This window comes from Trachypithecus francoisi, unplaced genomic scaffold (genome assembly GCF_009764315.1).
Source record: "Trachypithecus francoisi isolate TF-2019V2 unplaced genomic scaffold, Tfra_2.0 Lachesis_group13, whole genome shotgun sequence".
Lineage (NCBI taxonomy): Eukaryota > Metazoa > Chordata > Mammalia > Primates > Cercopithecidae > Trachypithecus > Trachypithecus francoisi.
This window is the reverse complement of record NW_022681458.1, coordinates 63311220-63333134: the sequence shown is the minus strand read 5'-3', so window position 1 is coordinate 63333134 and position 21915 is coordinate 63311220. Positions and strand designations below refer to the sequence as shown.

Sequence of the window (21915 nt, the reverse complement as noted above, 5' to 3'; positions counted from 1 at the left end):
TATCTGCTTCTGTTAAAATATCTATATGCCTATGTTTCTTAACAATCTGAATCATGACATGGATGGCCCATGCCTTTTGAGAGATTCCTTTTGTGAATGGGACATTACAGTCATCCCTCTGAATGCACAGGAGATTGGCTTCAAGAGGCCTGTGGCCAGATGCTGAAGTCCCTGATGTAAAATGGCATAGTATTTGCATGAAACCTATGCACATCCTCCTGTATACTTCATCTCTAGGTTACTTATAATACCTAATACAATGTAAGTGCTGTGTAAATGGTTGTTATGCTGTATTGTTTATTTGTATTTTTAAAATTTTTCTTCTTTAATACTTTCCACTGGGGCTGGTTGACTGTGGATGCGGAACCCGCTTACACCAAGGGCTGACTGTACAATTTGTGGTTTTCATTGAACTCACTTTTTCAGCATTGCTCTAAGATCGCCTTCAATTTTCTCTTGTTTCTTCCTTTCATCCACCTGTAAGTTAACATTACTTTCAATTTCACCATGTTTGTTAAATGCCACGCATCGGTATAACCCAGAATCAGTTTTTGTGGTGTCTCTAATCTCCAGTTTTGCTTCATCGCCTTTTTGGTGGATGAAAACACGACCTCCTTGGTTCAGCTGTCTCCACTTCCCTTTCGTCCATTTAACATTTGGGATTGGGTCACCTCCAACTTTTGCAATGAAGGTTGCAGTGGTTTCTAAGGAATAATGAAGACAAGTGAATAAAAATTTAATTTTCTAAAATCAGTTCTTCCAAAATTAAATCATAAGTAAAAGGTACCAGATAGATGAAGATGTACCTCTCATGAAGTACACTTACTTTCTACAACTCTGATACTCTGAGGTTCTGATACAAAAAAGAGTCTTCCATCTACTGCAGCTTTCTTGGCTGCTGGGGCCACAGCTGGTTTGTCTGAAAAAACGTTTACATGTTTTGTTACTACAATCACCTCAAAACTGTAATTAATATCCCCCTTTTAAAAATAAGCCTTAGGAGGTTGGCAGTGTGATAAGTAAGTACTGCAGAATTCTCTTCCTATGTAACGGTGGGTTACAGAAGATAAAGCAGCTTCTCAGACATTTATGCTAATGATAGCTATCAAAGGTTGAACTATAATCATGTTAGTAGTGTCAATATTTTTAGACCTGGTTTTATTTTTGCCAGGTGTATCACACCAGTCTACTTTCTATCACATTATTATAGCATCATTTTTGGAACTGCATTAATTAAATCTTACTGGATATGGTGAAAAGAGGTTCAAGAAGAGTGGTAAACTTGTAATAATTTCAGATACTTTGTATTGACATTATTTCTGTTAAATTATCTAATATTTCAATTATAATAAGGAGCCTACAAATTGCAGATGAGCAACAACTGATATTTCTAAAAATCTGATTCCATTTCTAGTGAAATTGTAATAAGCAAATAAACATGAGGGGTGGCTGGCTTGAACTGCATAATACTTTTGAGGTGTCTGTACCTTTAATGGTCACTTTTGATTTGGTAGTGTCACTTCCAGCCACATTTGAAGCTTTACACACATAATCTCCCGAATCTGCTTTAGCCACATCTCTGAGTTCCAGTACAGCTGTCCCACTAGCAAAGCTGAAGCTGCATCTGTCTGAAGGCTTTATATCCCTGCCAGCCTTCAACCACTGGATCCTAATTGGCTCAGATCCCTGGACATGGCAGCTGAGCTGCACGTATTCTCCTTCACTCACTGTTACTGGAGTAAGGTGCTGATCAAATACAGGTGGCTTCTTAGGTTCTGGAATTGAAAAGGTATTTTCATGAGGAACATAAAGGCAAAAAAAGTGTTAAATTCCACAAGAGAAACAAATAAAGAGAAAACCAGTTTTGCCTCTAACAGGTAACACTCGTTGCTGTAGTAGAACAGAATTATGTGTCTGGTTTATTCCTCTCTAAAGACAGTAGTTTAAATTTGTTGGATTTTTAAAAACGATAAAGGTTTAAAAACAAGCAAAGAACACATGACATGCTGCCCACAAATTGCCCCAGCATCTGTGTCCTGATTAAGCACTGCAGACATTGGCAATTACTATAAACTTCTTTGCCATGTAGCACACTATTAATTCTCTGAAACCTGTGTACAGCTGCGTTTTTGCTGAACCCTGAAAATGAAGGGCTTATTTGGGAATTCTGCTTGTTTCCAGCAGCAGTGATTGCTACCCTCTAGGAAAGAAAGCTAACATCTGAGTAATACATGAGCCCACATATTTATATGTGATTTTCTCTGATGTTCATCTTTAGCTATTAAATGGAGTCACAGTAGCATTTAAAATCCAATCTTAGCCCAAAGGAATTAGGAGTTGAAGCTCAGTGTTTAACTGAAGACCAATGATGAAGACATCGATGAGTAACATGATAGGAAGGCCATGTACAACTCAGTAGTATATAATGATTTTGTTCAATGGTTCTGAGACCTGTACCTAGAAAGAATAAGGCCATTTTTTTTTTGTTATTGCAAAGATTAAAACTTCTGATGTCTACCCTTTAAACAATTTTACAAATAGCTTCAGAATTCTATAGAAAGCATTTATCTGCCCATGGTAAAACCATCATGAATGTAAATCATGAATATAAGCCACTGCTAAGTATATGTTTTTCATTTTATTAAATGTGTTTTAAAACTAAATGCATCTAAATTCCATTAAATGAGTGATGAAATTGGAATTTTAAGACAACTCAGTGATATTTACTTATGAGTAATATCAGCCTATTAATAATAACTTACTATCTGTGCACTGTGAGATAATCAACCAGATCATAAGAGTTGGTAATTAATTCCAAGCTGCTCTAAGAGGTTAGTTTTTAATGTGATTTTGATGAAGCTATGTTGTAATTACTGGAAGCCGTTACAGTGAAGAGAAACAGATAAAGATATCCTTAAACAACACAGTCTATTTCATTGTCTCAAGCTATGATTGTGTATTTAAATAAATCTTCCATAATGATATGCAATGTTTTCTACCCATTATTTTTCTTTTTGGGCAAATGTTACCCTTTTGTCTGGGATTAATATTTGTTTGCAGGTCCAAAGCTTTGGGCAATATACATTAAACAACAATCCTTTAGAAATACACTTAGAAAGGAGAAAGTTTCAGACTGTGATATAATGTATAACTCAATAATAGTCAAGTTAGTGTGATATTTGGTGATGAACATTAGAAAAAATTCAAAACAAATGTACTTCATAAAAATATATGTGTCACGTATGCACACATTTCAGAGTATGCTGAAACTTCTAACTACCTAAGGGAATTTGGGGATATGATTTAGAAACCTAAGATATTAGTCCGTTAAATGACACCTCCTTTGGAAAGACACATAATTAAATTACAATAATTTATATTTTTAGTAAACATGTGGAGTGATAAATACACAGTTAAATAATGTGTATTTTTATTTGTTATAACTTACATGGTCAAGATATCATAAGAAATACACATGGCTATATAACAGGCAGTGAACAAAACAGCAGGTTGGGGCTGTGAGGATAACTCACCTTTGATGACAATTGAAGATGTGCACAGAGCAGAGCCTGCATCATTGGACACTTTGCATGTGTACAAACCCGCGTCGTTCATGCCTGCTTTCCTGACTTGCAGCACTAACGTGTTGTTCTTGAATGTTATTTCACAGTTAGAAGTTGGTTGTATCTCTATATTATTTTTGTACCAGGCAACAGTTATAGGTTGGGAACCAGCCACACGTCCCTCAAGTTTAAAAGAATTCCCTTCTGTTTCTTCTACTGTCTCTGAAAGTTTTTTAGTGAAACTTGGTGGGATGAGCCGCTCTGTAAGAAATTGCAAGGATATATGAAGTAGAATCCAGAAGCAGATTACTAATATGAAGCTTTTCAAGGAAAAAATCTCATATTTTTAGTTAAAAATCAAGGCTAACTAACTAAATACACTATATCAGTGCATGTTCCTAAACATTTCAGTCTCCTTCTACCAGCTTATTCTAAACTGTTCTTTGACTTACAAGGTGGGTGATAAGAAATAACTCACGGTCATTTACAGAATCACAAATCTGTAAAAAGAAGGGGTAGTCTCAGTATCATATGGAATATATAAAGTTTTAGAAATATAGATTATAAGCTGGGTGTGGTAGCTCATGCCTGTAATCCCAGCACTTTGGGAGGCCAAGGCGGGTGGATCACTTGACGTCAGGAGCTCCAGACCAACCTGGCCAACATGGTGAAACCCCGTTTCTACCAAAAATTACAAAAATTAGTTGGGCATGGTGGTGGGTGCCCGTAATCCCACCTACTCAGGAGGCTGAGGCATGAGAATCACTTGAACCCAGGAGGCAGAGGTTGCAGCGAGCTGAGATCATGCCACTGTACTCCAGCCTGGGTGACAGAGTGAGACCCTGTCTCGAGAAAAGAAAGAAATACAGATTTAAAAAATGACTTCTTCTCTAGATAAACTTATTTCCTCTTAAACATTTTCTTTTCATTTGTTTAAAAATGTCCTAAACTGCATTCATCATCATAAAAACTACACCTTCAGGATATACTACAAAATGATTACACTTTTGTGGGATCACTTATAAAATAAACGATACCTTTTATATTCAGCTGAGCTGTACAAGAGTCTTTTCCCACTTCATTCACAGCATAGCAGGTATATCGTCCAGAATCTCCTTTGTCTACTTTGAGGACTGTCAGGCGGGCGCTGTTTTCCAGATAACTGATCTGGTAGTTTCCGCCACTTCGTATCTCTCTGTTGTCTTTGGCCCAGCTGACCTTTATCGGTTGTGTGCCCATGACATGGCACTCAAAGTCAGCACTTTCTCCCACCACAGCATCCACAGGGGCAAGAGGGATGTCAAAGAAGGGTGGGTTCTTCCCCTCTAATAGTAGAGCAGAAAGACAAGGTTTCAGGCTCAATATCTGGACCATGTCAGTTTACTGAAACAGAAATTTCTCCCTAATTTCACATTTGATTACAATACTTTAATTATAGAAATAAAAGTTTAAGAATCCACAAACCTGTAAGAATGAGACGGGCACTAGAAGAAGCAGAGCCTATAGGGTTTGTAGCTGTGCAAGAATACTGGCCTGCAAGGCTCCGGTCAGTTTTAAAAATATTGAGTGTGGCTGTATTGTCTAAAAATGATGTTTGTACATTTGGGCTGTCTTTCAATGGCTTGCCATCTTTATACCAAGACACAGAGATAGGTTCTGATCCACTTATGGCACAATCAAAAACAACTGGCAGTCCAACTGTTTCTTGAACATCTCTCAATTGTCGAGAAAATGATGGTGGAAGTTTTTGCTCTGTAGGAACAGAATAAAAGTAACAAACACTTTAATTTACTAAATGCTCTTCTCACAATTATATATATATACAAAATGCACGTATGTATGTGATTTCTTTTAAAAATCAGGAATTATTAACGTCTCTTGAATTAACTTGGAGATAAAGAAAAGCATATAGATTTCTGGAGCAAAAGTATCACTCTGAGACCAACCCTTATGCACAGTAGGTGCAAAACAATCTAAAAACCAGTAAAGCAATTGGTTGGCTGAAGGCCTGTCTCTGGGCAAGCAGCAGATTCCTGTAATTTTAAAGACTGCCTTCTAGCAATTTGCATGAGATACGTATGGGGTGGAATTAAAAATATATGATCACTTTTAAAAAAAGATTTAATTATAGAAGCAAATGATTGCATAATCCTTCCAATGAAAGATTTAGTCATATTATCTCTTTCTGTAAAATCCACAGAAAAAGATAAGCCACTGACTGTAAGTAGGATTACTTAAGCAGAATATTAAGACTTTGGAAAGATTTTCCTAAAAACAAGGCCTCCCCAGACATTTTAAATCTTGTTCAAAAGAAACACAAATTCGTTCACTTTAAAAATATTGCCATCACCTTGAACGGTGAGGAAAGTTGATGCAGAAACTTCTCCCACGCTGTTTTCAGCTTTGCAGATATATTCTCCACTATCATTAATATCAACCTGGTTGAAAACCAGTGTAGCAACATTATTCCTAAAATGCATTTTGTAGGTCGTAGTGGGTCTCAATTTTGTATCTCCTTTATACCAGGATACCCCAATTTCAGGGGTTCCAGCAAGCTGGCATTGTAGAGAGGCAGAATCTCCAACAGACACCTTAACTGGCTCCAGCTGCTTGACAAAATACGGTGGTTCTGCAGCCAAGAGAGATAATCAATCAGTCATGAAGGAGACGGGCCAGATCATCGACTGCATACTAAGGTAAGAATGTGCAATCATGACAAACCTAGTATGAGTATTTGTGCTGAACAGGAATCTTTTCCAGAAGCATTTTCAATGTAGCAGTTGTATTGTCCTGCATCCTCTACTGTGCTACTTGGAATTTCCAGGATTGCTGATTTTTCAGTTGTAGTTATATTACATCTCTGAGAAGGAGTTACATTTATGCCATTTTTCTTCCAGACAACCAAAATGGGAGGAGTTCCAGTGAATGTACCCTCTAGGATCAGGGCTTTTCCTTTCTCTATGCTGTAATCATTCAGCCTCTTCACAAATTTGGCTGGGGCTAAAGTGACCAAATTGAAAATATATCAATTGAAAATATCAAACACACATACATAGAGACATAGACACATCTAATTACTAACCATATAAATCTAGAAGAGCAGTCTGACAAACCTTTTATGTAGAGATGTGTTGTACAAGAAGCCTTGCCAGCTTCATTGCTAACTATGCAAGTATATTCTCCACTTTGTGATGTATCTACATCGAACAATTCCAGTTCAGCAACTGAATCCTCCAAGGACACGTTGCATCTGTCCCCTGGTACTACTTCACTGCTACCCTTGAACCAGCTAACATTGAAAGGAGGTGTTCCTTTTACGATACTGGTGAAAGTTACATTGGTCCCAGTTAAAACATCCATGGGATCAGGTTTCTGAACAAAAGATGGTGGTTCTAAACACAAAAGCACATATCAGAAAAGGTTTAGATTTGTGAATTGTTGTGACAAACATGCTTAATAAACTGTGAAATGCAATTCATTTTACTGTTTTGTAAACTGACCTCTCACAGTCAAAGGAGCACTACATTCATCAGAACCAGCCATATTAGTAGCTATACATGTGTAGTCACCACTGTCTGATTCTTCCAGCATGTTCACAGTTAAAGCACAAGTATTATCTGTCAGGGTGGTCTGGTATTTCCTTCCACTGCTGATCTCATTTCCTTCATGGAACCAGGAGACAGAGATTGGAGGTGACCCATAGACTTTACACTCCATTACAACTGAGGAACCGGATAGACCATTTGTCTCTTTCAATTTTCTTGTGAATGAAGGAGGAACGGTTCGGTCTGAATGTGATACAAAAAAAAAGCAAAAACAAAGGACAACAATTATAAAATGACTTGAAGAGAGAACTGTCTTCTTGATGGAATATCCCTAGATCCATTTGGCTCTTTTGTGAGGGTATTAAAAAATCCTCTATGGGTTCACACTATCAAAAGCTTGGAGAATCAGTGGGCAGAATGTGATGGTTGACTTGCTAGGGATTTTATTCTCTCTTTGCCGTGAAGCATTATGTGGTGAACTATTTCAGCATAAAGGAAGACTGCTTTAACCTTATCCAGGGACTATTTTTCATTCCTATCATCATTTTGGAAATTCCACAAAAAGAAAGGGATATAACATTTGAACGTGGTTTTCTTCGAATTCTACAGATGGTATTGCCTCTGAATTTGCTGATTCAGAAGATGTAAGACTCATGTTATCCTATAGAAGATGGAACAACCCATATACATTTATGAAAATCAGGAAATATATTATTATAATGATGAAGGAAAAGCCCAAGAAATCAACCAACCTGAAACCTGCACTGAAGCTGTGCAGCTGTCTTTTCCAACAGGGTTCTGCACCTCAAAACTGTATACCCCACTGTCACTCGGTGCCACCTTGATGATCTTAAGGCCAGATACTTTGTTGAAGAAGCTTATTTTGTATTTGTTGTCACTTGTTAGTTCTTTTCCATCCTTAAACCACTTAGTACTGAGTTCAGGGGTGCCAGCTACTGTACACTCCAAGGTACAGGTGTCTCCCGTGGTAACTTTTATGGATTCTGGCTTTTCTACAATTGTTGCAGGCTCTGGAATGAAATGTAATAGATACCCACATTTTAAATTCAAATTGAAAAACTAAAGAAAACACAGATCCTGGTGAGTGTGTGCCTTGTATCTGTGATAACATCGTCTTTGTACTAACCGAGAATGGATAGCATGGCGAAGCACTCTTGCATCCCAGCATCATTTTTGATCTGACAAGTGTATTTTCCAGCACTGGCCAGTTCCACTCTTGAAAACTGTAAGGTTGCAATGTTTTCTGAATAAGAAATCCATGTGTTGTCACTTTCTCTAACGACTTCCCCCTTATCTTTGAACCACACCACTGAAATGGGCTCAGCGCCTTCAATGATAGTCTGCAGCTGAACTTCTTTACCAACGACAGTAGTAATGTCACTGAGCTTCTTCACAAAGCTTGGTGGTGCTGATGAAAAAAGAGGAAAGCCTGGGTTTTAAAATGTGTGGGACTGACAGCATTTTGCTCAAATCACGAATGCTAGGAATCAAACTAGTGATAATATATCATTTCCATTTAAGAGGCATTTTTGGTTGATGCGAGCAGGGACACATTAAAGTTTATATTCAGTAGGAAAGTTGAATATCTCATCCACTCCAGCTTTCTTAATCCAATGAAAACCTAATGACAACATTATCTAAAAGGATATTTAGTAGGATTTAGAAATGGAATGCAGACTAAACAGAAAAGGACTTGGAAAGGAAACAAAGGGAAAGTGGAATAGGCTGCTAGTGATAAGACTGAGCTAGGGTGAAGGGGGCAACAGACTATTACAATTAGAAGGGAAGTAGTGAGCAGAAGAGAATGCAGTCCATCTAACCTTTGAGAGTGATGGAACCAACGCAAGTGTCACTCCCCACATCGTTTGTGGCTTTACACTGGTATTCCCCAATGTCTGCAGCATCAACATTCAGGATGTGGATACTGGTAAGGAAATTCTCAGACATTATCTTGTACTTCTTGCCGCTCCTAAGTTCTCTCTTGTCTTTATGCCAAGAAACATGAAATGGGGGCGTGCCCTGAAGCTCACATTCAAGGTGAACATCAGCTCCTTTCAGTGTCTCGACAGGATGAGGCTTTTTGCGGAAAATGGGTGGTTCTAAAATTGGAAAAAAGGAAGATACGGATGTATTATGTAAGTATACAGTTAAAAGGAAGAATGAGTCTTCCACTCCATCGGAGATAGAGAGAGTGAAAAAAACACTTTCAATTCTTTACTGTGTCCTTTCCCAATTTTAAAACATCGTTGGAGAGTCAAGCAGGGAGTTAAGAGGACAATTAAAGAGGAGGCTAACGTGAAAAATACACAGGTGGGGAGGGCTCTGACCTTTAACTTTTAAGGACGTGCTGCTGCTGGCACTGCCTGCTGCATTGTGGGCCTCACAGGTGTAGTCTCCACTGTCTTCAACACTGAGATTGTGCATTTCCAGCACAGCCACCGAGTCAACAAATGACATTCTGAATTTACTGCTCTCTTGAATTTCAGTCTCGTTCTTGTACCATAAAACTTTGATTTCTGGAGACCCGCCGATTTTGCATTCATACCTTGTGAATTCATCCTGTTTCACAATTCTTGAAGGTTCTAGCTTCTTAATGAACCTGGGTGGTTCTATGGAAACAAAAGGAAACACAAAAGGTAAGGGATGGAAAAGATGCATATAATTCAAGACGAGGTGGAAAAAATAATCTTTGCTAGAGAGGTCTTTAGCTCTGGAAAACAAATTTATGCAGTTCAAGGAAGAAGAGTTAAATGAAACCTAAATAGAAAATTTCTAAAATAAAATACACTTGTTTTTGTAAGGATCCATGTCAAGTATTATTACTAAAGGAAGGAGAAAAAGACGTTACTCTCTAATGTGCCGTCCTCTCCCTAGCAAAAAAGTCCCTTCTCTAGTGCCAAGATCAGAGATAATAGCATGTATCTGTCAGTGGAAGCCCTCTGAGGTCCACGGGGAATGAGAGTTTGGTTACTGTCCTGTATGTGAACTAGTGGAGAACTGTTTCCTAAGGCTGCAATGCTATCAGTTACATAGTATGAAGAGCCAGAATGGCAAAATGGTTCAGATATCCTAATATTTTTAAAATGCCATTTTCCTCTTATAGGTGTTAAATGGATATTTCTTCAAACTTCATAATTTTCCTCTGAAGTGTGTGAGAGTAATGCTTTCCTCATTAATTGAAGCAAAAAATTCAGGCATAGGGAAGTGAAAATGATTAGCTATATGTCATAGAGCAAATGGGCTGCTAAATCTATTTATATTTTAATTTCAAGATATTTATAAACCACCACACCATAAAAACCCTTAAAAATACTCTAATGGACTTGACTAGCAGTCCATTGAGTAAACTATTTAATTTCTAACACTAGTAGCTATAAACATGTGGCAGAAACACATGACTGCCTTCCATAACACCAGATACTGATCTACCTACTCCTCAGCCGCTGACCTCCACTATTATTTAAGTGGGGCTAGTGGAGGAAAGTAAGTTGAACTTATCATTCTCATCTGAATTCTCCTTGAAGGGCTTGATAGTTTGGAGTTTTGCTATGCCTTAGAGGGACAAAATCCATTCATTTACTAAGTACTGTGGAAAACAAGTTATTTGCAACAACTTCGCTTTTTTCTCCTATGATAACGCCTTTCAAACTAGGATTTTCTCACAATTTTGTAGAGTTTTGGTTATCTCTCTCTAGTCTCTATTTTTAATCTCTTAAAATGGACTTTTGGTCCATGTTTTCCTAGTTTTAAAAAAATTTTTTAAAGTAATAAAAAAATACTTGTCTCCATTTGGAAGGTCCTTGATCCACTTGATCCATTTTAATCACTAAGCCCTGGTCCTAAACATAGCTCGCTCTCAAGCACACCCACCCTCCTATATTTTAAGATATGAAAATGTAAAAGAGATCTTGCTCCTTCACTCTAACAAGTACCTTGTACACCCAGCTGAGCAGAACAAGAGTCTTTTCCAGCGACGTTGCTTGCATAGCAGGTGTACTGCCCGGCATCGCCTTTGCCTACTTTGAGAACTGTCAGAGTGGCAGTATTTTCTACCAAAGTCATCTTGTAGTTGCCTCCAGGGCGTATCTCTCGGTTATCTTTGGCCCAAGTGATTTTGATTGGTGCAGTCCCAGTTACATGACATTTAAAAGTACCACTTTCTCCAAGAGCAAGATCTACTGATACAGGCTTTAGATCAAAGAAAGGAGGCACTTCATGCTCTGAAAAGAATGAAGACCAACATGGTGATTTTGATTTCCATGCTCTCATATGCACAGCAGAAACTAAATGGCACCAGCCTTTTGGTGGCCTGGAGCAGTGAAGCTGCTTTTACAGTGAAGAGGATAGTGTGAGTTACTCACCTGAGAGAATGAGCTTGGCACTGGATGAAGCGGTCCCAAGAGGATTAGAAGCAGAGCAATTATACTGCCCTACGTGGCTCTGGTCAGTTTGTAAAATCTGAAGAGTTGCTACATTATGAACAAAAGATGTCTGCAAATTAGCATCATCTTTCAAAAGAACCCCATCCTTGTACCAAGACACTTGAAGAGGTTCTGAGCCATTGATGCGGCATTCAAATGCAACTGGGAAGCCTAGAGTCTCATGAACATCTTTCAGTTTTCTTGCAAAGGAAGGTGGAAGTTTGCGCTCTGTAAAGAAGTTACAGATAATCCTTATTTACAAGTGAGAAAGCATCCACAACATATTTCAATCCATGAAAATTTTGATGTTTTTAAGAAAATGAATCTGTCCACACACACTAGGTTAAACAACACCATCATCACCTTTGATAACAAGCACAGCTGAAGAAGCGACTGCCCCCACACTGTTCTCTGCCTTGCACGAATACTCTCCCACATCACTGTGATCCACTTTGTTGATTACTAAGGAAGCAATGTTATTTTTGAATTGCATTCTATATGCAGGAGCTGATCGTAGCTTTGTGTGTTCTTTATACCAAGAAATTCTAATTTCTGGAGTTCCATCCACTTTACACTGTAAAGTTGCAGGTTCTCCAATGGCTGCTTCCACATGTTCCAGAGGTTCGGTGAAGTATGGTGGTTCTATGGTACAAAGGATGGTAATCAATCAGTCAGTCATGCCATGTAAAAGAGGATGTTTGAAGTGAAAGAGCAATAAAAAGAGGTAGCTGTCAACACACCTAAGACAGACACCAGAGCTTCACAGATATCTTGACCGGCCTCATTTTCTATCAGGCAGCTGTACTGTGCATAATCCTCTATTGTGCTCTCAAGAATTTCCAGTATGGTAGATTTTTCTGTCATAGTAATACTGCATCTCTCAGATTGTGAAAGAAGATACTCGTCCTTTATCCAGCTCACTGAGATTGGAGGAGTGCCAGTGTATGTGGCCTCGAGAACTATGGGGCTTCCTGTCTCAACACTGAAATCAGCCAGTCTTTTCACAAAGGTGGCTGGTTCTATAAGGAGAAAACATGAGGGTAAAATTCATGTCTTCTAATGAAGACTTAAGAGAAATTTTAAAAGATGCACATATTGGGGGAAAGAGCAAACCTTTCACAAAAAGATGTGTGGTACAGGAAGCACTGCCAGCATCATTAGTAACGAGGCAAGAATAGTCTCCACTTTGCAATGGCTGCACCTCAAACAACTCCAGTTCTGTGACAAAATCTTCCAGGGAGATGTTGCATGACTCCCCAGGCACCAGTTCCCTGCTGCCTTTAAACCACTTGACCTTGAAAGGAGGGGTACCTCTGATGACACTGGTGAACGTGAGGCTCATTCCAGGCAAAACTTCCACAGAATCGGGGGTTTGTTCAAAAGATGGTGGTTCTAGATATTGCAAGGTGGAAGGGGAGATTAAGAGAAGAAAGAAATCCAAGTGAGAAGTGCTTTTGCTCCTTAAAAAAGGGGAGCTAAGACTAAACATGAAGACAAAATAAAGAAACTCCAGGGAAGGCAGACATCACATCCACATGAAAGAGATGTTAGAGAAGCAGCAGCTTTTTCCCTGCACACTGACCTTGCACAGTCAGGACTGCTGAGCACTCATCGGAACCAGCTACGTTGGCAGCCACACACGTGTATATGCCCGTGTCGGAGGGCTCCAACAAGCTCAGATTCAAAGTACAGACGTTTTCTGAAAAGCTGGACTGACATTTGGGCCCACTAACAATCTCATTTCCGTCCTGAAACCAGCCAACTGAAATAGGGGCCGAACCAGAGACTCGGCACTCCAAAACAATTGAGGCCCCCAGGATGGCATTCACGTCTTTCAGCTTGCGGATGAAGGAAGGAGGCACAATCCGATCTATGTGGGGAAGGGTAGTTTTGCGTTTAAAGAGAAGTTTTATTCTGTGCCCCTCCACCCCGTGGAAATATTGTATATGCACAAAAATCTCATTCTACTCACCAGAAACATGGACAGATACAGTGCAGTTACTTTTGCCAACACTGTTTTTCACTTCAAAGCTATATAACCCTTTGTCACTCATTTCTGCAGAGGGGATTTTAAGGGAAGCCACTTTATTGATGAATGTAATGTGATGTTTGCTGTCTGCAGACAATTCTCTTCCATCTTTGAACCACTTGGCTGAGAGTTCAGGTGTTCCAGTCACTACACATTCTAATGCAAAAGGATTTCCAGTAGTTACAGTCATGGGTTCTGGCTTCTCTATGATTCTGGCTGGTTCTAAAAGAAGAAGTATTTTGCATTGAAAACAAAGTCACCTTTCAAACTCAAGAGTACAATCACTGTTTTACTGGATAAGAGGAATATTTGAGGAAAATAATCATGGATCAATTAACTTGATTTTTTTCCTCTGGCTGTGCTTTGCTACTAACCTAGTACAGTCAAGACTGCAGAGCATTCTCTCATTCCAGCATCGTTTTTGATTTGGCATATATATTTTCCAGAATTAGATGCTTCTGGACTTCCCAGCTGGAGGGTTGCAATGTTATCAATGAATGAAATCCTGGTGTTCTCACTTTCTCTGATGACTTCACCTTTATCTTTCAGCCAGACAACAGAAATTGGCTGGAAGCCCTCCACTATGGCCCGTAACTCAACAGCATCCCCAATAAGTGTTGAGGTGTCACTTAGCTTTTTCACGAATCGTGGCGGTTCTGATGAAAGAAATTTGTGGTAAGAGGAAAAAATGTGAGAATCATGGCCACACAAGTTACTAGTTAGGCAAGAACAGATAGAAGTAAGGGGCATATATTTTTGTGCCCATGTATACAAACCTTTGAACTTGACAGAGCAAGAACACGTGTCACTTCCCACCTCGTTAGTAGCTTTGCAGTGATATTCCCCAATATCGGAGGCTTCAAGGTTAAGGATATGAAGACTTGTATCAAAATTTTTCGAAGTGATTTTAAATTTCTTGCTGCTTCTAACTTGCTTTCGATCTTTAACCCATACTACTTCAAATGGGGGAGTTCCCGAAATTTCACATTGTAGAATCACATCAGAACCTTTAAGAGCTCCTACTGGAGAAGGCTTCTGGGTGAAAATAGGAGGTGCTACCAGAAAAAAGAAGATAAACAATGAGAGCACGTGCTTACTATAAAGGAAGAAAAAATTAAATCTAGAACCTTGAAGACTGACTGGTGTGATCATAAGACAATACATGCTGACACAAGAAATGACAATTCATTAAAACGTGTTGAAGAATTGCAACAAAAGAACCTTAATTATCCTTTTATTTTGGAGCTCATAACCTTGCTAAGAGCCCAAATCAGAGGAGGATAAAGAAACGAAGAAGTTTAGTGTGTCTAACCTTTCACTGTCAACGCTGTGCTGCAGCTGGCGTCACCAACACCGTTATGAGCCTCACAAATGTAGTCCCCGCTGTCCTCAGCACTAGCTTCATTGATGGTAAGCAATGCCACAGAATGAATGAATGACATGTTGTATTTCCAACTTTCATGAAGTTCACTGTCATTTCGGAACCATGAAACTTTGATTTCTGGGGAACCACTTATTTTACATTCCAGTTGAATGGATTCTCCCTGCTTTGCAACTTTTGAAGCTTCTAATTTCTTAACAAACTTTGGAGGTTCTAGTAAACCAAACGAAACAGTCAGTGAGGGATATTTATTATACATGTTAAAAGAGCTTGTTTTTGTAGCTGAAGATCCCATGAATTTATATTTAAACTGGTTTGTTATTAAGAATATACTTTCTGAGGATTTTGCAGTAAAATAAGTTATCTTTTAAGTTAAATAATCTCATAACATTTTTAATAATTTAGTTGATACTTTTTTTAGTTTGACTATGTAAGTTAAAACATAAAAGTTAATGTATTATAGATGTATTTGATCAACATTTAGTAATGATAAATCAGAATGCCATATAACAAGAAAGCATTAAAAAATGGACTAGACAGTTAAAATGACATTTAACAAATTTCAATTAAACAATACTTTTTGATAAGATTACACTTAGAGATACCCTAATGTAAAGAACAATATAAAGAGAAAACACAACTTTGATTAATGTTGCCTCCAACACTAATACACAAATTCTAACGTGTCCAGTTAGTTTATCTCAAACACTTAAAAACCAAAGAAACTTTTATAAGACAATTATGCAAACATGGTGAGGAACAAATATTGTGAAAAGCCATGGAATGGTACCTTTTACACTGAGCTGAGCTGAGCACATGTCTTTGCCAACATCATTGGTTGCTTGGCAAGTATATTGACCAGAGTCTCCTTTGCCTACTTTAAGAATTCTCAAATGAGGAGTGTTTCCCACACATGTGATTGTATAGTTTCCTCCAGGACGAATCTCCTTGTTATCTTTTGACCAAGTGATTCGCATTGGTTGAGCACCAGTAACATGACACTCAAAATCAGCACTTTCTCCAGCAATAACATCTATAGACACAGGCTTGATGTCAAAGAAGGGAGATTTCTTGGGTTCTGGAAGATGAGAAGAAAGGCAATGTGTATTTTTTTTTTTTTTTTTTTTTTTGCCATTGGTCATTTCTACTTTGACAATGAAATATGAAGTCACAGTTTGCAAAGAAAAAGTGTGACATGTGAACAAACCTCTTGCTGTGAGTCTGGCACTAGAAGATGCTGTTCCGAGTGGGTTGGAAGCTGAGCAAGAGTACTGGCCAGAGTGACTCAAGTCAGTTTGCAAAATTTTTAAAGTTGCCACATTATCTACAAACGATGTCTGTAGATTTTCATCATCTCTTAAAAGTACTCCATCTCTATACCAGCACACTTGGATGGGTGCAGAGCCATTTAATCGACAAGTGAGTGTAACAGGTAACCCCACAGTTTGTTCAATGTCCTTTAATTGTCTTGCAAAGGAAGGTGGGAGTTGGCGCTCTGTAGGGAGACATGTAATACTTAAGGCGTTAGGAGATGAAATGAGAACTTCACCATAAAGATACAAGAGTTAAGGAAAAAAGGAATTTCTTAATTTGTAAAATATCGTCACCTTGAATTCTGAACACAGTCTTAGAAGAAGCAGTTCCTATACTATTTTCTGCTTTGCATGTGTACTCTCCGCTGTCATTGAGGTTCACCTTATTAAAAACAAGCGTGGCCACATTGTTTGTAAAGTAGGTCCTGTATTCAGGAGTTGGCCGTAATTTGGTGTCTCCTTTGTACCAAGACACTGTAATTTCTGGTGTCCCAGCAACTTGGCATTGTAAAGAAACCGAATCTCCAACTGATGCCTCCAGAGGTTCCAGTTCCGTAACAAAATAAGGCGGTTCTAAGGAAGAAAGGCTCAAAATCAGCAACTGGAATTAATGAATATCAAAGAAACTATGCTACGTGTTAGAAAAATGCAAATGATTTACAAGACAATAAGACAACGCACCTAATGTAGATACCAGAGCTCCACAAACATCCCTTCCTGCCTCATTTTCAATCTCGCAGGAATACTGTCCTGCATCTCTTTTTGTGCTATTCAGAATTTCCAGGATACAAGTTTTCTCTGTTGTGACTATGTTACATTTTTCAGAGGTAGTTATGTTAAAACCATCCTTTTTCCAAGTGACAGAAATTGGAAGTGTTCCAGTATAGGTGCTCTCCAGAATTATGGACTTCCCTGGTTCTACAGAATGATCACTTAATCTCTTCACAAATGCAGCTGGTTCTAGTAAGTGACAAAGCACAGCAGTTAAACACAATAAAAACACAAGGATGTCAGTATACAGAAAATAGAAAAAGCAAATCCACTTGAGCAAACCTTTTACAAAGAGACGGGTAGTGCAAGATGCTTGGCCAGCGTCGTTAGAAACCACACAGGTGTATTCCCCACTCTGAGATATGTCGATATTAAATAATTCCAGTTCTGCCACAGTGTCTTCAAAATAGATGTTACACTGGTCTCCTTTCACTAGTTCTCTGGCACCTCTGAACCAGCCAACTTTGAATGGAGGGGTTCCTCTAATAACACTTGTGAAGGTTACATTTTTCCCTGGTAGTACTTCCAAAGGTTCAGGTTCTTTCACAAAAGAGGGTGGTTCTATATAGACATGGAGAACAATGAAAAGATCCTGTAAGCTTCAAATGGAGTTGCAATTTTGAATAAAACTTTAGAGCACTTTCGAATGTTTGTCAACATAGATGTGCACCTGAAGAGGAGTTTGTGTGAAATTCCTTACAAGTTGGACTGTCTACTGACCTTGTACAGTTAGCACTGCGCGACATTCATCAGACCCAGCGACATTAGCAGCCACACATGTGTAATTGCCCATATCTGATGAATCCAGAGAATTCAACTGCAATGTGCAGACATTATCTGAAAATGCGGTCTGGTACTTTGCTCCACTGACAATCTTAGTTTTTTCGTGAAACCAGGCAACTGAGATGGGTGATGATCCAGCTACTTTGCATTCCAAGATGCAAGAGGCACCTAACACCCCACCAGTGTTTTTCAGTCTTCGTGTGAAAGAGGGAGGAACTGTTCGGTCTGTGTGAGGAAAGGTAAGAGACTCATCATGATTTGAAAGAATAGAAGAGACTTGAAAGAAGGAAACTTGTAAAAGGAATCTGCATAAGCAACCAGAGAAAAATAGCAGAACTAACCTGAAACATCAACTACAGCTGTGCAGCTGCTTTTCCCAACATTATTTTGAACCTGGAAAGTGTATGTGCCTGCATCTTGCCTTTCAACTGAGAGAATCTTTAAGGAAGAGATTTTGTTGTAGAAGCTAAATTTGTGTTTTTGGCTGCTGGTCAACAGCTTTCCATCCTTGTACCATTCAACAGAGAGTTCCGGAGTGCCAGCCACCTTACACTCCAGAGTGCACGTTTCTCCTACAGTCACTGTCATCGGTCCTGCCTTCTCAACAATGACTGCGGGCTCTGAAATAAAACATGATATCCATTTGTCAAAGTCTGGGATCTTTACTGTGTCTCTACTATCACATTCACTAAGATTGTTTCTCCCAATGAGATGGTTATGTTAGGGTGCTCGCTCTCTCGACTTTAAAGTGTGATTCCATAATTACATGCAATCATAGAATGATCGCTAATTTTTATTTTAATATTTTTCTTTTTAGTTTTATTTTTTCTTTATTTTTTACTTTTCCCACCACTCTTGCTGTCATCTTATAGCAAGTATTCTTAAGAAATATATGTTCATGCATGACTCAACTCAAAACGATTTAAACAATGTGCATTAGATAGTATATATTGATTTCCACTTGACCGTCTGTAGAGCAAAGGCTACAGGTTATTGTGAATTACTTGGCATTTTTGCTCTACTTTAAGGTGCTAAAGACAATTCTTTGAAAGATGTTATTCAAACAATTGTTTAATTGTCATTTAATTTTATGTGCAAGCTTTGCTATCAAATCCCAACCTTTGGAGTTCTTGTTAGTTTTAACAATTACTCTTGTAGCACATGCTGGGCTCTGTATTCTTTCATGCTTAATCAAAGAGAGTCATGATTACATCTGCTAATTGATTAAGACAGGTAGTTATTAAACAATAAAACAGATGTTTACTTGTGTTAGAATCACAGAAACAGAAAAGAGTGTTTGAAAGATCAACTATGTCTTTCCTCTTGACCTTTCAAATAGATGAGGATAACTATAGTTCTAGAAGAAATTCAGAAAAAGAGTCTGCCAGTAACTCTTAGTAATTCATTCCAGCATTTGGCACCAGTTTCTATCGTGGGTTATTGTACCAACCTAAGACGGTCAGTGTGGCCATGTTCTCCCTCATTCCACCATCATTCTTGATTTGGCAGATATACTTTCCAGCATTAGCTGGCTCTGCTTTCGCAAACTGCAGAGTTGCAACATTTTCCACAAATGTAATCCTGATGTTTTCACTTTCTCTAATCACTTCTTCCTTCTCTTTAAGCCACTGGACAAAAATAGGCTGGGCGCCTTCTATGGATGCTTGTAATTCAGCAGGCTCTCCAGCTACAACAGTGAGGCTGTTCAGTTTGGAGACAAATCTTGGTGGTTCTGGACAGGAAAAGATGGATGGAGATTTTTGAAAAGATTGTCCACATCATGTGAGAGTGAAAAAAATGGGATTTTGCACATTTATGACAATTCTGCCATGTGAATGCACTATATTTACCTTTCAGTTTTACAGTACAAACGCAAGTATCACTTCCCACTTCATTCTGTGCTTTGCAGTGGTATTCACCGATGTCTGAAGTGTCCACATTGAGAATGTGAATACTTGTGTGGAAGTTTTTGGATGCAATCTTGTATTTCTTGCTGCTTCTGAGTTGCCGCTTGTCTTTATACCACACCACCTCAAACGGTGGTGTTCCCGAAAGTTCACATTCAAGACTGACTTCAGCATTTTTAAGGGTTTCTACTACAGGAGGGAAGCTGCTAAAAACAGGTGGCTCTGTAAAAAACAAGAATTTCTCATGAATTGGGCTACTGAATTTCACAGAATGAAAGTTTTTTATTTGTCTTTACATTGGAAAAAAAGTTAAGATATTCTAATGGGTAAGTAGAGTCCAGCACTATCACTCCATTGGATAACAGCCTTCACAAGATAACCAGCTAGATGGGCAGAGAACCCAGATAGATCCTAGATGTTGTTACTGAAAAGTTCAACATTCTGTCTACTCCCCCTTACTGATGTATATTAGGCTACAAAGATTGAAACAAAAATTGTAAACAAGCAAGTATAGCAATAAATAGGATTTGCACTAAGTATGGAATTCTAATTTCAAGGATTTTTTTTTGTATATGTTCTGTAACAGACACCTGGAAGTCACCACAACATCTGTGATCTAAGTCTTCCATTTCAGCAAATGATTACTGCAATAACTGTCTTACCACAAGACAAACTTGGCCTTTGTGACAAAAAAAAAAGCACAGGAAAATTGCAGCAAAAAAATATGGGTACTGTTTGTACCAAGGTATAGTCATAGAATTTTTAAAAGATAGGAAGTGATCCTTGAGAGAGAAGGAAAAAATATGATTGTCCTGTTTTAAACATAAGTTTAAAACCTGTATTGCTCTCACTTTGCATAGATATAGTAAGTGGTGCTTGTTGTTAATGATATAGATTATAGTGAGAATGATATATCTGTAAGTTGATTGAAGGCAAAAGACTAATTTTAAAATGCCTACTTCATTTTTTTGTGTGCAGTTTTGGAACATCATGTTTGATGTTTGGCAAATGTGTTGAGGTAATCAGAATTATGACAGTGGAATAACAGAAAAATATTTCATGATGACTAGTTACATGTAAGCAAAATTCAAGAGGGAAAAACATCTAAAAAGGGAAATAATACTAGCTCAGAAAAATATTCTATGATCTCAAATGGAAACTAAAATGATAGTGAATGAATAAAGAGCTATAATACCCAGGGGAGAAGACAGTTTTCATTTAATGAGAAACACAAGAACAAGATGTCTACCTTTTACTATAACCTTGGTACTGCAGCTTGTGCTGCCAGCAGGATTCTGAGCCTCACAAATGAAATCTCCACTGTCCTCAGTACTGAGATTGTTCATCTGTAGGACAGCCGCTGAGTCAATGAAAGTCATTCTGTACTTATCACTGGCTGGAAGTTCATGTTCATTTCGGAACCATACAACTCTGATTTCTGGGGATCCAGCTATCTTGCATTCAAGTCGTGAAGAGTCACCTGCTTTCACAATTTTGGATGCTTCTAATTTCTTTACAAATTTTGGTGGTTCTAAAGAGTCAGGAAAGAGGAGAGTATGAGGGAACAGAAATAAAAAAACAATAGTTAAATTAGGTAATACATAGGGAAGAGAAAAACATGAGCAAATACTGTCTACTATGTTAGAAAGAATACTACTTTCTTGATTGTTTAGAGACATTGTAACTGAATACAGAGAACCATAGACACAGTCAGACAGAAACATAAAAGCAATCAAACGTGCACACCTGTCACAAGTAACATTGTAGTACAAGAGTCGCTACCAACATCATTGGTAACGTGGCAAGTATACTGTCCAGTCTTAGAAGCATCCACTGAGTAGAGATTTAAGAAGCTAGTCGACCCTTCCAAGCCAACGAAACATTTAGGACCTGAGACAAGTTCCACATCATCCTTAAACCATTTTATTTTAAATGGTGGTGTTCCTTTTAGTACTGCCTTGAATTCCACTGTAGAATCAGGTATGGCTTGTTGTCGCTCAGGTTTCACTAGGAAGCTTGGTGGTTCTATAGATTTTGAGAGAGATATATTTAATTAAGTTGCTTGCAGTTGAATTATTGTGACAGCTTTATGGACATTTAAGAAAACACTCTTGAAAAGAGGCAATGGTTAAATATTTCTTGAACACAATGAATATGTGTCTAAAGAGCCAGAATCATAGA

At 38.3% G+C, this 21915-nt stretch overlaps 1 protein-coding gene across 1 annotated transcript in view; it reads right to left on the bottom strand.

Annotated features, from left to right (window-relative positions):
• LOC117094789 (titin-like) overlaps window positions 1-21915 on the bottom strand; it is a 273144-nt gene that overhangs the window by 171207 nt on the left and 80022 nt on the right. Inside the window, 35 exon segments of the mRNA XM_033230996.1 lie at window positions 419-704; window positions 827-919; window positions 1488-1775; window positions 3534-3824; window positions 4601-4888; window positions 5028-5315; window positions 5914-6192; window positions 6285-6563; window positions 6677-6955; window positions 7064-7351; window positions 7861-8139; window positions 8256-8537; window positions 8950-9228; window positions 9457-9738; window positions 11062-11349; window positions 11491-11778; window positions 11914-12192; window positions 12291-12569; window positions 12664-12942; window positions 13133-13420; window positions 13523-13801; window positions 13954-14235; window positions 14356-14634; window positions 14892-15173; window positions 15751-16038; window positions 16168-16455; window positions 16568-16846; window positions 16955-17233; window positions 17327-17605; window positions 17765-18052; window positions 18169-18447; window positions 19278-19559; window positions 19678-19956; window positions 20984-21265; window positions 21481-21759. Coding sequence (XP_033086887.1) covers window positions 419-704; window positions 827-919; window positions 1488-1775; window positions 3534-3824; window positions 4601-4888; window positions 5028-5315; window positions 5914-6192; window positions 6285-6563; window positions 6677-6955; window positions 7064-7351; window positions 7861-8139; window positions 8256-8537; window positions 8950-9228; window positions 9457-9738; window positions 11062-11349; window positions 11491-11778; window positions 11914-12192; window positions 12291-12569; window positions 12664-12942; window positions 13133-13420; window positions 13523-13801; window positions 13954-14235; window positions 14356-14634; window positions 14892-15173; window positions 15751-16038; window positions 16168-16455; window positions 16568-16846; window positions 16955-17233; window positions 17327-17605; window positions 17765-18052; window positions 18169-18447; window positions 19278-19559; window positions 19678-19956; window positions 20984-21265; window positions 21481-21759 — 9706 coding nt within the window.